At 39.6% G+C, this 13,544-nt stretch overlaps 1 protein-coding gene across 1 annotated transcript in view; it reads left to right on the forward strand.

The window, feature by feature from the left end:
- The first annotated feature begins 526 nt into the window (after positions 1 to 526).
- LOC148188978 (uncharacterized) overlaps positions 527 to 13,544 on the forward strand; it is a 59,593-nt gene continuing 46,575 nt past the window's right edge. Inside the window, exon 1 of the mRNA XM_088080657.1 lies at positions 527 to 765. Coding sequence (XP_087936783.1) covers positions 527 to 765 — 239 coding nt within the window. The remainder of the gene's footprint in view (positions 766 to 13,544) is intronic.

The raw sequence follows: 13,544 nt of genomic DNA on the forward strand, positions 1-13,544 counted from the left end.
TTACAGCCCTCTGGATCCCCGGCGTATCGTTCAGGAGCCCCCACTCGAGGTTCGGATACCGGGCTGAGCGTTAGCGTCTGTGGTGGTGCAGGCGAGGCGGGAGCCGGTGTTGGCAGAGTGTGCTGAGTCAGCGAGGAAGCCATCTGCTGCACTTGGGTGGCTAACTGGGTTAGCGCATGTTTCAACGCTGAAGCCGATTGGCGAGCTTCGGCTGCGTTAGAGGTGAGCTGAGCCTTATGTTGTTGCAACATGCCCTCAACGCGGGCAATACGGGACTGGAGAGCGGTGTTATCTGCTGGGTCCATGTTTGGCCAGATTGTACTGTAACGGGTGTTGTGTGAACCCAGATGCAGTACACCGGTAAACAGGAGTAGTTGGTAATGACGTTTATTCAACCCAGCACAAATCAAACACGAAGCAAGGTGAAGCAATTCTGCACAAAGTTCGTTCTTCGGGTCGGAACCCAAAACAAAGTCTCTGGAGGGAGATCGATGTGAAGAAACAAAGCTTACTTCACTCGGCGTGGATGCGGAGGAAACCCCGTAGTCCGACAGCTCAGCAGCACGTGTGGAGATACTGTCGAGGAGAAGGCGGAAGCGTGGTCGGGAACAGGCGGAGATTTCGAAGCCGGTTGAGCAGTCCGTTAATGCAGCGGTACCAGTGGGGATCAAACAGCAGAATCGTCGGAGCCAGGCGGAGAGGTCTTTACCAGCGGAGCAGATCAGGAACGCCGAAGCAGAACTCGTGGTCGGGGACAGAAGGCAGGTAGGTTTACCGGGGATCAGGCGAAGAGCAGGCCGAACTGGCAGGGGTCGACTTTCTCGAAAAATCAGGCAGGAGAATGCTGGAGAGTCTTGCATGACGCGGAAGAACAATCTGGCGACGAGTGTGTGTGTGGAGGAGGCTTATATCCTGGGTTGATTACTGATGAGCTGCAGCTGGGAGGTGAGTGAGCAGAGCAGGCAGAGTGGGCGTGGTCAGCAGGTAGAGTGAGCAGAGGGAGAGTGAATGGAAAAGTACTGGAAGGAGGAGAGGAGCAGGGATCGTGACAAAGCTATTGGGACCACGTAATGTTCTACTTGTTTTATTTAAATATGCTCCTTTATGGAATAACAATCTAGTCCCAGATATTAAACAGGTGGGATTACTGCCAGTTGCAAAAAGGGAGAAGTAGATAAAGGTTAAAACAAACACCACTGAGAACTTTCCTTAGACACTCCAATTGAAATAACTATTCTGAAACCAAACTCATCAAAGTGATTTATATCAAAATAATATAAGACTATAAATAGCAAAATTAACCACAACTCTGCACAGCACAAACATAAATAGGAAAAAAAATATATTTAACATGAATATACAGTAAAAAATAATAGAAAGACAAAAAATTCTGGTTGATACCAAACATGGACTCATGCATTCCAACATGTTTCATTGTATTAACCCCACATAGGCTGCATCACTTTTGCTGCAATGCATCTCCTAAATGCCCAAGCTTCAACTGGGATAATGGGGGTCTTTGATGTGACATGTAACATGCTGATGTTGACAAATAGTTGTGATTAGTTTTAGGCAGCAAAACTACTTGGTTAGCTTTGGAAAGCTTCCTGTTTTGGGTTACAATAAGTAAAATATGTAACGTGACATAAATACATCACGTGATTGAAGTAAGTATGTCACATATCTACCTGCGTTTCATAACGGTACGTTAAAACAACATTGAATCTTGCTTTTACACAGAGAGTACCTACGTAAGTTATATAACATGTAACCTTAAAACATGGTTGACTTTTGTTTAACACGGAATGAGAACAGCAGTCTCCTGGGCGAAAGTCAAAATGTGTTTGACCCATCCATGATCCTCCAACCCAAACTATGAGGAATATCTTCGTCTTTGTACTATGTCAGTTACTCTTTGCAGTCTGGTGCATCTTATAAGCCAGATTCACATGTACAAGTTACAAATCAATGTGACCCAAATCTGATTTTATTTTTTTACTCTCTTGTGACTCATATATGATTTTTTTCAGAGTAGTTTGGACGCAAAAATCTGATCTAACCAGATCTGGGCAACTTTCACATGTTGCTCCTGTAACAAAGGTCATCACGGAATTCATGTGTGTTTTTCCCACACAACCATGGTTTTCCATGTCATACTTCATTGTGCAGGCACGGATCACTGTCTATATACTGGAGTGGTCTGTTGAAGCAACAGAAGGCTACTGTAGATATACCACTGCTGTTTGAGGCTGCTCTAAAAAGTAGCCAAGAGAGTCAAACTGTTGTTGAAATGAGTTTGAATACAGTGTGTGTGTGTGTGTGTGTGTGTGTGTGTGTGTGTGGTGAAGTCATGAGGCAAGCAAATAAGTAAATGTTTTAAAGATGAACTGTATTGACACGTATTAAAAAAGAGAATAAAGCCCAATAAGTTCAGTTCAATATGAATTTAGTTTCTTTCAGTAACACTTGAATTGGCGTAGTTGTTTTCAAGCTGAGGTTAATAGTATACATATGGTAGGTATGTTTTGTAGGAATGTGAAATGCATTTTGTTCACACCATCAATTACTCCTGAATCATCATACACATCTGTAGGTTTTGTTTTTATTCATATTTTTATAAAACATTGAGACAAATTCTCTCCATGAAATTGCAAGTGATCAGAATCTATAATCACTGAAAATATCAGATGTGGGTAGTAATTCAGACATCTAAAACAAGATCAGTAAAAGGTCAGAAAAAATTAGACTAATGGATATGTTAAAAATGCATCATTAGTATGTGAGAAAACACTGTTAGCTTGGTTAGGTGACCTTTGAACTAAAAAAGAAGAAAAATCTGAAATGCAGTAAATTCAGATATTTTCATTTAATTATGAGCTTTATAAAAGAACAATCGTTGGTATTCGGAAATGTTTATCTAACCTCTGAGCCACTGACTCCAAAAATCATGACACACTGATACTGACTGACACAAAATATCGCACACACACTGATTCAGCTGGGTTTGTTGATGCTAAAAACAAGATATCGCAAACTCAGTCCAAATGTTTCCTGTTGTTTCTGGTATGTGTGTTGACGAACAGAGCTGAAAATATCCCTTTTATTATTGCTGCAATTGCAATAGCAAGAACAACACACACACACACACACACACACAAACGCAAACACTTGCATTCAGGGCCCGCACAGTGCTTTTCTCTCACAAGCATAAAAACAACTGACATGTAATTACACACACACACACACACACTCACATGAATAAATATACTGTACACTGGCATTCCCCCAAGTGTGGTCAAAAGCACCCATGCATACACCCACACGTTACACCCACACACGGACATGCAAATGCACACGCACACACACACACAAACACACACACACACACACACACACACACACACACACACACACACACTAGCTACAAAGCCAGAGCCATTCTTCTTGGCTCCAAACTGACATCAACTTGAATCATTGGCTCTCTCGGTGCGCTTCACTCACGACAGCATGCAGGGCATAGGGGGGTTGGGTAGCAATCATCCCAATTAGTAGAACAGTGGATTAACAAAGTGCTTGACACCTACAGGGTGACATGAGAAGCAGGGAGGAAGACAGAGGGGAGTCTTGTCTTGTCTTGAGTTTCCCTCTGATGCAGTGAGTTCTCACATTCTCAGCCAGGGGTAAGGAAGACGAAAAAGGAATATGTGTGTGCAGGGTGAGGAGGTGTGGTGCTCGTTTTACAGTGATGAAATGATGGTTGACCCCAGCTGTGTGGGGCGACAGAAAAAAAATGGGGTAAACAGACCCATGTACAGATTGTAAACGATGATGTACGCAGCTTTGTAATGACAGTATGGCAGAGTGCAGCAGCTTTTCAAGTTATGTAAGGGCATTAGCCAAACACTGCAAAAGTTACCTAAACAAATTGACTTTAAAATGGTTACCAACTTTCAGATCTGTTTGCTATTGGGCGGGGTATCTGTACTCAATACTTTTAAGGTACAAAATAACCCATTACCATATAGTATCGAAACTAAAGATGCCCAGTGAGTCTGATATAAGACGGTTACAATGATGTTCTCTGCGGTCATGGACAGAGCGTTAAATACCACAACGCAGATTTAGAGTTTTGTGTCGTGGAATCGGAAATCCTCTCTAGACAAAAAGACACAGTTGCAAGTGGGTTCAGAATTACAACAGTCAGTATCATTTGCTGTCAAAACCAGGTTAAACTTAGGTTGGATACTAATGTGTTGCAGAATTTACAGACTTCTTCTTAGCCACAGCCAAAATCTTGCTGAAAGTAAATGTTGATTTTAGAGCCTAGTCACATCAACACAAACAGTATATTTGATCAGCTACTATGTTTTATTATTTATTATTTGTGACATTTCAGGCTTGGGTCATGCTGCAGCCATGCAGCAGTAAAATTTTTTATGGTTAAGCTTTGAATCAGGGTGGGGAAGGATGGAGAAAGCAGCAGTTACTTCTGGAGAGTGCATGTGGAAAGACATAAGCAGGAAAGAAGTCAAGCCAGCTCCACTGAGGAAAATCATCTTCTACAAACCAAAGAGGCCAGGCAGGCAGCTTCCAGAAGCGTCAAGAACTGTTAGGAACAATAGAGGCATGTACTAGTTGACACAGTCTTGATAAGTTTCCTTTTGCCTGAAAAAAAGTGAATGTGTTGTGTGGTGATTGGATAGTTTAGGAGTACAGTCCGAATTCTGGGTCTGCCTTTCCAGGGAGCAGTTCAGAGTTTCTTTACTTCACTCTACTCATGATAATATTATTTGTGGTTTCTGAAAAAAACCTAAACAGAATACAAAACATATAAGACTACGTTGAAAGATAAAAAATAAAATACAGTACATATTACTTATGCTATCTGTAATATCCTAGTGTGTACTTCAACAACACTCATCAATGATGTTAGTACACAATTTGAACTTACTCTCATTCTAAAGTATGGCTCGCTTACTTGGCCATGAGTATCTTAATTCTGACAAATATTTGAAGTGATACTGTTTGATACCTTCAATCTATTTGCTGAGTCAGTATTATTCTGTCATCAGCACAACAAATAGGATTTATGTAGAACTTCAGTCCGCTGTTCGAAAATCATTTCTGATAACCGGACATGCAACAGCCAGACATTTTTATGCTGGCAACAGTTTGAATTCAATATTTAAAGCTTGCTAACCCATTGGGATGGCTGGGGCAAAGCACGCATGCATTTTTTCGAAGATATTGGCTATTGCATTGGAGAGGCAGAAACAGGAGAGAAAAGGTAAAGTTGATGTTTAAACATGAGCTAATTTTTGTTCATCTCTACACCTCTCCTCAAAACACACACATACGAACAGATTTGTAGCTGAAATTGTCATGCTGCTGGACATCACATGCCTAATTCAGAGGAACAAAACAGGTCAGGACACACAAACTTGCACACTCACCTACAGATGCAGCTGAACTTGTCATGCTGTGAGTTAAGTCTGATGATCACAACACAACGGATCCAGACGAACAAAGGGGGTCAAGACACACACACACACACACACACACACACACACACACACACACACACACACACACATACATGTACACTGAGAGTGCAAGAGGAAGGAAAATGAGACAGAGAGATGATGCCTTTTCAGTACATACATTTGTGTTATAAATGTTTTAAAAATCTTAAAGGCACTGCACTGAAATGCAATAACATTTCAATGCTGTCATGCTGTTTCCCTGACAAAATGGCATGGCAAATGGGAAGTGCATTTGCATTTTCAAGTTCAAGCTAATTTCAGTCATTGTTGAAAGGAAGGTGTACATTTGCTGGTTCTGTTTGACTGAATTGAGGAATTGCTTTGGGTAAAATTGCAGCTGCTAGGCTGGTGCAAGCAACTGCAAATTTAACTAATCAGTTAGATAATAACCTGATTAACCAAGCAAACACTCAAATATTTCAAAGTGTTGCACAGACTCTGCTGTCACTGACATTGTCATAAATGAGGTTGTATTTTCAAACTCATGGGAGGTTATTGACAATCTCTTTCACGCACATCTGGTCATTGGGAAAGACTTGGCGGCTGTGGCTAAGAGGTAGAGCATGTCGTCTTCTAAGCAGATGATCAGCGGTTTGATCCCCAGCTCCACCAGGCAACATGCCAAAGTATCCTTGAAGGTACTGACCTCACTGGAGTGTCAGTGCCTGTAAATTGTTACTGAGTAGCAGGTGGCACCATGTTCGATAGCCTTGGCCACCAATGTGTGAATATGTGTGTTAATGGGTGAATGTGACATATAGTGTGAAAGCTCTTTGAGTGGTCAACAGACTAGAAAAGTGCTATACAAGTGCAGTCCATTTACAATTTATTGGGACATATTAAATCTTTTTTTGCCATATCATAAAGTATAGTAGTATGGATATAGTGATGCACACTATGTCCTTTTGAAATGGCCTTACATAGAAAAGGGCTTGAGCAACTATATCTGTTCCACTGGTAAACTGTTCTGGCGAATACCCTTCCTGCGGACATGGGATTACATCCAAGACTTGACCTTGTTGACCCTCTACAGCTAAGGAACAGAAACCCTCCACATTCCTTTAAATGTAGGAAGTGCTTTCGAAGCTTGTCTAAAAACTCCCTTGGGGAACAATTTTTGTCTGAGGAGGATAAAAAAGAGCAATAGTATCTTACTGCAGGGTTTAAAAATGTGTCCGTACACCTAATATATGTGCATATTATGTGCTGTTCAAAAGTTTGGTCACATTTTACCCCTTGGCACATTGTGTTACACTGAAAAAGTTTTTTTTCTCTCAGTTTTTTCTCAGTTTGGATTTGTTTCTCTGCACTCACACACAGTATAGGTTATGTAGTTCATTTATAGATGACATTTGAAGCCAGTCCCTGGGGGATCAAAGAAAATATGACTCATCGCACTACATTCATTAGCCGTGGGGGAAAAAAGTAAGGTACAGGTTCAGTGAGCTTTTCTGTCAGATTCATCCCATGATTTTCATGGACAAAGCAGAATCAGAAAAACCCAATGAACTTTTGCCCAGTACCATTAATTGCAACCAATGGTGATTTTGGACTCAGTATTATGATAAAGCCTATATATCAATCAAACATTGTTAAATAAAAATATAAGTAAGAAAATGAGATGTAATCTTTTTAGATGAAGTGATTCTCCTGTGTGATTCTCTTCTCCCCGAGTCAAACCCTTTCAACGGCATGTTTCAGTTTGGATCTTGGCACCCCACAATCCTCTCTCCCTGCCAGGCAGGAGCAGCGATGCATATACTTTATGTACACAGCTTTTGCATCTTTACAGGCTTGGTTGTTGAATGCAGCCTTCAAACCCCTTTGTGCTTGCATATGGGTCAAACAGCCTCCTAACATTCGAATTGAAAAAATAGACCTGAGCATTGCTGAGATGACCTGTGTCAACACCAGTTGTCATGTTGGTCTTTTCCACTTTTGCACTGTATTCAGTCATCTAGCCATAGCTAATTCAACTAACATTAGGTAATGTTGACTGTTTAAAAGAAATGTTTTAACATCAATTACGAAAACTTGGCATACAAAAGTTTCAGATTTGCTGTAAACGTAATTGACGTAACATGACAGTGTATGTTTCTTTATATATGTATCGATTTCTGAAGAAAAATAAAAAAAATTGGTGTGCAAAAGCCATTACTATTACTATTAAAAGATGAAATATCAAATGCTTTTGAATTTTATTTTATTGTTAGAGAATATGCATGCAATATGGAAATGGATTATTTCATTTTAATTTTAATTGTGACTAAAGTAGTGCACCTACAATCTCAAAATATAGTTGGAGTATTTATACTGCATTTCCATTTTAAAATATAATTAACAGTTGAATATTATCAACCATAAAGCAGTTTGTATTTGAAAATAAATGTCAAATAGCTTTTCCAGTTTCATTTGAATAATGTAAGAGAAATATGCTCATGCTGGTGGTGAAAATGGAAAGGCAAATTGCATTATTGAATTTTAATTTTAGTGTTGGCCCAATTAATGCACATGTAAATTGGAAATAAAAATTCTTTTTTGGAATTACATTTTAATTAAGTCTGCCAAATGCTTCCATAACTCCTTTCTTCATTTTATAAATTGATCTGTTTTCTAGTGCATTAACTGAATGATTTTATGTAGAATGATCATTTTTTCATTGTTAAATGTGCAGTATATCCACTCTTAGGGAAAACATGGTAGTTGGTATAGTGCTTTTTCTGGTGCAATACAAGCTGTGAGAGCGGTGGATTTACTGAAGTGGCTGCAGCCTAAAATGGAGGTCACGTGATTTTTCTGGCATTTTGGAACACTATAACCAGTCACCCTAATCCATAAATGGGTTAATGTCTTTGGCTCCTGCCAACTGTCTTACATCTCCACTGATAGCATCCAGTCCTGATCTTGCTCAACTTGAATAGAGTTGTTTTATTATCTTCTGAGGGATATCTATTCCCTTTCTGTCTTGTTGAACCCACTTTGCTGAAGATTGAGGAAAGGCTGATTTTTATTTCTTGGACATCCTTCTTTTTGCGTGTCTTTCCTTGCAAAATATAATTTAGGGAATTAATGTAGTGCCTTCATGATTAAAAGTAGCACAACACTATTATCTTGATGACTTATTTCTGTAGAATTCGTTTTCATTCCATTTTTAGTTCTTGACTGGTTTTAGCCAGGGAACTATAGTCAGTTTTATTACCATATGCTAACATCCATTTCTCCCAAACCTTCCGTACTCTGTGATGGGATGGTAGCTGCAGCTGCATCTTCTTCAGTGAGATTCTGGCTGCTGGATTCCCCCCTCCTGTCACCAAACTGTCTCTCAATTTTATTGCCAACTAATGTCTGGCTCTCCTTCATATATCATTAAATCTCTCTCTACATTGGGCTTCAGTGTTTGAGAGGCCAGAGCAACTGCTTGTTTGCAGGACTCTGTATTGGCTTTTGGGATTTTACACTTCCTGCACAAGGACATCACTTTCTTCCTGGGACAAAAAACAAAATAAAAAGAATTCAGCATAAGCACTCTGCAAAGCGCCATTCCATTACCCAATTGACTGACCGTCCTTGTGCAGCACATTTCTTCAAAATTAGCCACCAATTCAGATATCTTGACTGCAGTTGGTTTTGGGGTTTTTGACTTTCCAAAAAAAATTACCCTTTGTCATTTCTCTTGTGAATTTTGTTCACACCCAAATTATTTGCATTTTGTAATGCATTAGAAAAGAAAAATCCTTTCTGCCCATATTATTTTTATTTTAAATACTTTTTTTCCAAAGTAGAAAATAATGTGACACTGTCAAGGCCCAATTACAACAGCTTTAAAAAAAAGGGGGAATTTAAGGAAAATAATTTATTTCAGTAGAATTGCTGCAATAGGCAAATCTAGTGAAATCTTGCTCTAAGTTCAATATTGATGCACTCTGACGTACTTCTTTTTGAGCAAAAGCAAATAGTCTTGACAGTGCTGACTCTTTAGGGAACGGACAGTGCAAAACAGAGCAACATAGTGTATTGCGGCAACTACTTTGATATTTTTCTGCTATGAAAAAACAGAAAAAATTCGCACACTAGCATATGCTCCCAAAGATTTATTCAATACCTCCACACGTGTGAAGTGTGGCAAGATACAGAGACACACCCCATAAATAGTATGAATGGGTCACCTGATAGGTTATGTGATACCAGGAAATACAACTCTCCAATACAACCGTAAGTGTCAAAAGACAAAGCTAAACCATAGAAAAATGTATATTTCTGCTCCTCCAGAGGCTAAACTGCCATACAAAAAGGGCATATCAATGGTAAAAATACATCTGCTTGTCCAGTAAGTAAGTATAGCTATTGTCATCGACTAGTGCTAGCATGTTCCTGGCTTTAACTATGTTAACGGTTAGCACAACTGCTACAGTACTTCACCAACTAGCCTTGGAAGTAGTCACTATGTCATCATGCTTGTATAGCTTGGTCACTGTGCAGCTTTGTTGTGTCACTTATAGCCTATAGAATACATGACTTTGACACCCAAAATGGGTGAAATGAGCTTCATTTATTCATTATCTGTGACAGTCTCTAACAGAATCCTGTAGAGGGATACTAACATAGTGGACTTCATGGGTGCTAGCTGTTACAACTTCAAAACCTAAACAACACTGTATTTACAAACAGAGCAATATTTATATAGATCTATTAATCAGGGTATTCTTTTCACTCAAAATCAGCAAGATGAGACGCATAGAAACAGCTGTTAACAGCTTGCAGTGCTTGCTTTCTCTCATAACTTCTTTGTTTTGTACAAACAGCCAGGTTCCTACAATGGGGGAAAATTAGGAAATATGGCCAAATTTTCTATTTAAAGTCATAAAGAACAAGCAGGCTAAATGACATTTGTCTATCTATACCTCCACCCTTTTTCGGCACTATGGACAATGCCACACCAACACGCCACCTTTAATATGGAACAGGTGTCTTCACAGCAAAAACAGCCACTTGCTTGTGGGACTTACAGTAATCATTCACAAAAAATATGTAGACACCAAAAAAACCCCAAAACATTATAACAGCACACATTGCATAAGTACATTATCCAAATCAATAATCAGCACAAACACAGCAAAGAATAACAATAGAAAATCCCTTATTACGTTCATGCTTATTTATCTAAAACAGCCCATAAAACATTCAAAGAGCGACCTAAGACCTAAGCCTCTTTAACCCTGCTTGTCTCTTCACTCCTCTTGTTTCGGACAGTTCTATGTCCTTTTGCTGTCCATGACCTCACCGGGTTCTAACTTTGCTTAGGGTCCAACTGGAGGAAATTCAGCAAATTTGTTGTCTTTTTGCCATTTTACCAGTTTCCTCCTTCTTTCCTACAAGGGCAGGCTATCTTAATTCAAACTGTAGTTTTAAATCACATCAGCTCACATGACGTTTACAAAATTCCCAAACTCTGTCTGCTGCATGACCTAAACTGCATCTCTGTCTCTCTCTCTCTCTCTCTCTCTCTCTCTCTCTCTTTCTCAGTTTAATTTAATTTGCTTTATTGGCATGAATGTTTGTAAAACAATATTGCCAAGGCCTCAGATACTCTCTCTCGCGCTCTCTCTCTCTCAAAATCAGATTTAAAATGCTTCTTAAATAGGATTAATCAGAATAAGATTACATTTCATGTGGTTTTTTTTTTGTTGTTGTCTAGACTAAAATCACAAATCAGTCTGGACACAAAGACATGCCAGAAAATGGATTTGGGCTGGCAGTCTGAACTGAATTGTACTTAATAATAACTAATGCTACTAAATAGTTCTGCCAGCCTTACTTGCAGGATTGTGAAGTACTAGCTGACACAAAGTCATATTTCCGATAAAAAATAATCAGTTTTGCCATGTTGTGTCCCACTAAATACACAAAATGATTTAACCTTCACCCAGGTCATTACAGCTGCTCTACAGGCTCAGTGCCCTGCAGGATCAGTCCACAGGTGCACAGGAAGTGATGGAGTTTAAAGTCTCTAACAGCAGCAAACAGCAGTGTGTTTGGAATCGGAAACTCAAACTTCATCAGAAAAGCCAATAAAAGAGACAACACACCACTGGCCATGCTGTTTGATTGATGACGATGCAGCACAGAAACACCACAGCAACAAGCACTTGAAAGCAGAAATAAAGACAAAAAGGATAAAAAACAAAACAAAACAAAATATGGATTTTCCCTTAGTCGTAAAAAGGAAAGTTTCCCAAAAGTGTTCATGTTGGTTATTCCACTCACTTCCAACATAACCTTTGGTCACAGAGTGATGATTTTCCCTCCAATTATAGTCTGATGAATGTGATATCCTTTCTTTCTGTCCTCTTTATTTCATACACTCACTCTTTTTCTGTTCCTCTTCCCCTCGATTCCCCAAAACTTCATTTCTCCTCCCTCCATCCAATCCTTTCTTCTTCTTCAAACTAATTATCTCGATCTACAGACACTCACAGATTGGCACTTACCATGCTAAGAAAAAAGACAAAATGGAAAAAACAAAAAGAAAACAGACTATAAGATCTGAGAGAGTTGAGATCAGGCTAAAAAAGAGAAATAAAGAGGAAGTAAAGTGGAGGAGTCAAAAATGTGACAGTTTCATTAAATTTCAGCATGCAGCTGGCCTCTGCAAATATCATCTCCTCCTCTGTCTCCAGTCTAATAATTACGTCTGTATGCACTCATTTTCTTTCTTTTCACCAATCCTCTTGATAACGATTATCCATCCCGTAACCTGTCTTCCTGGTTTTTATGTCTCCACGCCAACGATAGCTGTGGGAAGAGGCATTGTGTTTTCGGGTTGTCTGTCTGTACATCCCATTATCGTTAACATCATATCTCAAGAACGCCATGAGGGAATTTCCTTAAATTTGGCACACATGTCCATTTAGACTCAAGCATGAACAGCCCGTTCTCACTTCAAACTCGTCAGCACAGTACAAGCGTGACACCAAAAGCTACCTTTTGTATCCAATCAGAACACAGCTGGATGGCGTCAGATGAGAATGCACATGGACAGAACTGGTTTCGCTGTTATTATATGCTGGCAGACAGCTTGGATGGCACCGTGTGCGTCCACATGTAACGCACATGGGTGGTTTGTCTTGAGAATCCAGCTGGACAGAATTAGTAGCGTGTGCATGAAAGGACAGCATCAGATAATAAGGCTGCGGTAACAATGTAAATAAGGCTCCTGCTTATAAGGGGGTAGGGTGAGGAGGGGGATGGGTCCCACCAACAACTAACTTTTGTGCGGGAGTTCGGAGTTCACTTCCTATGTGCATGTGTGTGTATGTGTTTTCCTACTCTTTACCATGTGCTTCTTTTGACGAAATCTTACTGTCTGTGACTTTATTGCCTAATTCCAACCAACGTGAGAGTCCACGCTGTTGTGTAAACATAAGGACAATGCTGCTTCATCCCACCATGTTCATTTGTTGACATCACAGTAATGGGCTGCATCATCCTACCATGACGTCATCCCATTATGTATATTTGTTGGCATCAACGTAAAGGCATCCCGGAGCATAAACAGTTGATGCAGAAGGATACCTAACACATCATAAGTAGACGTCAAAGGTCAATGACAGAACGGCACCATGTGAAGAATTGGGATTATAACATGTTGGAATGAAATGGTTAGAATTTGGTGGTCAAAGGTCAAGGTCACTGTGATCTAATAAAACATGTTTTTGGCTATAACTTAAGAATTCATATGCTTAAATTTCACACAAATATCTAGTAGGATATAATGATGAAGTGCTTACAATAATATCCAAAACGGAATATAATGATGTCAACTCTGATATCATAATGTTATTCAACAACAACATCCTATCTTAAAAACAGAAGGAGAGACTTTTGGTCAGATTGGTTACACTACTCTTGGGTGCCCACGTGTGTGTGAAGCATCCATTGTTTCACAGACATGGACGTAAACTGTAAGTGCAAATTATGTGTGGAGGCATAAAACTGCTTGGC

Source organism: Plectropomus leopardus, chromosome 8 (genome assembly GCF_026936395.1).
Source record: "Plectropomus leopardus strain MGB_pleo_1.0 chromosome 8, ASM2693639v1, whole genome shotgun sequence".
Classification (NCBI taxonomy): Eukaryota; Metazoa; Chordata; class Actinopteri; order Perciformes; family Serranidae; genus Plectropomus; species Plectropomus leopardus.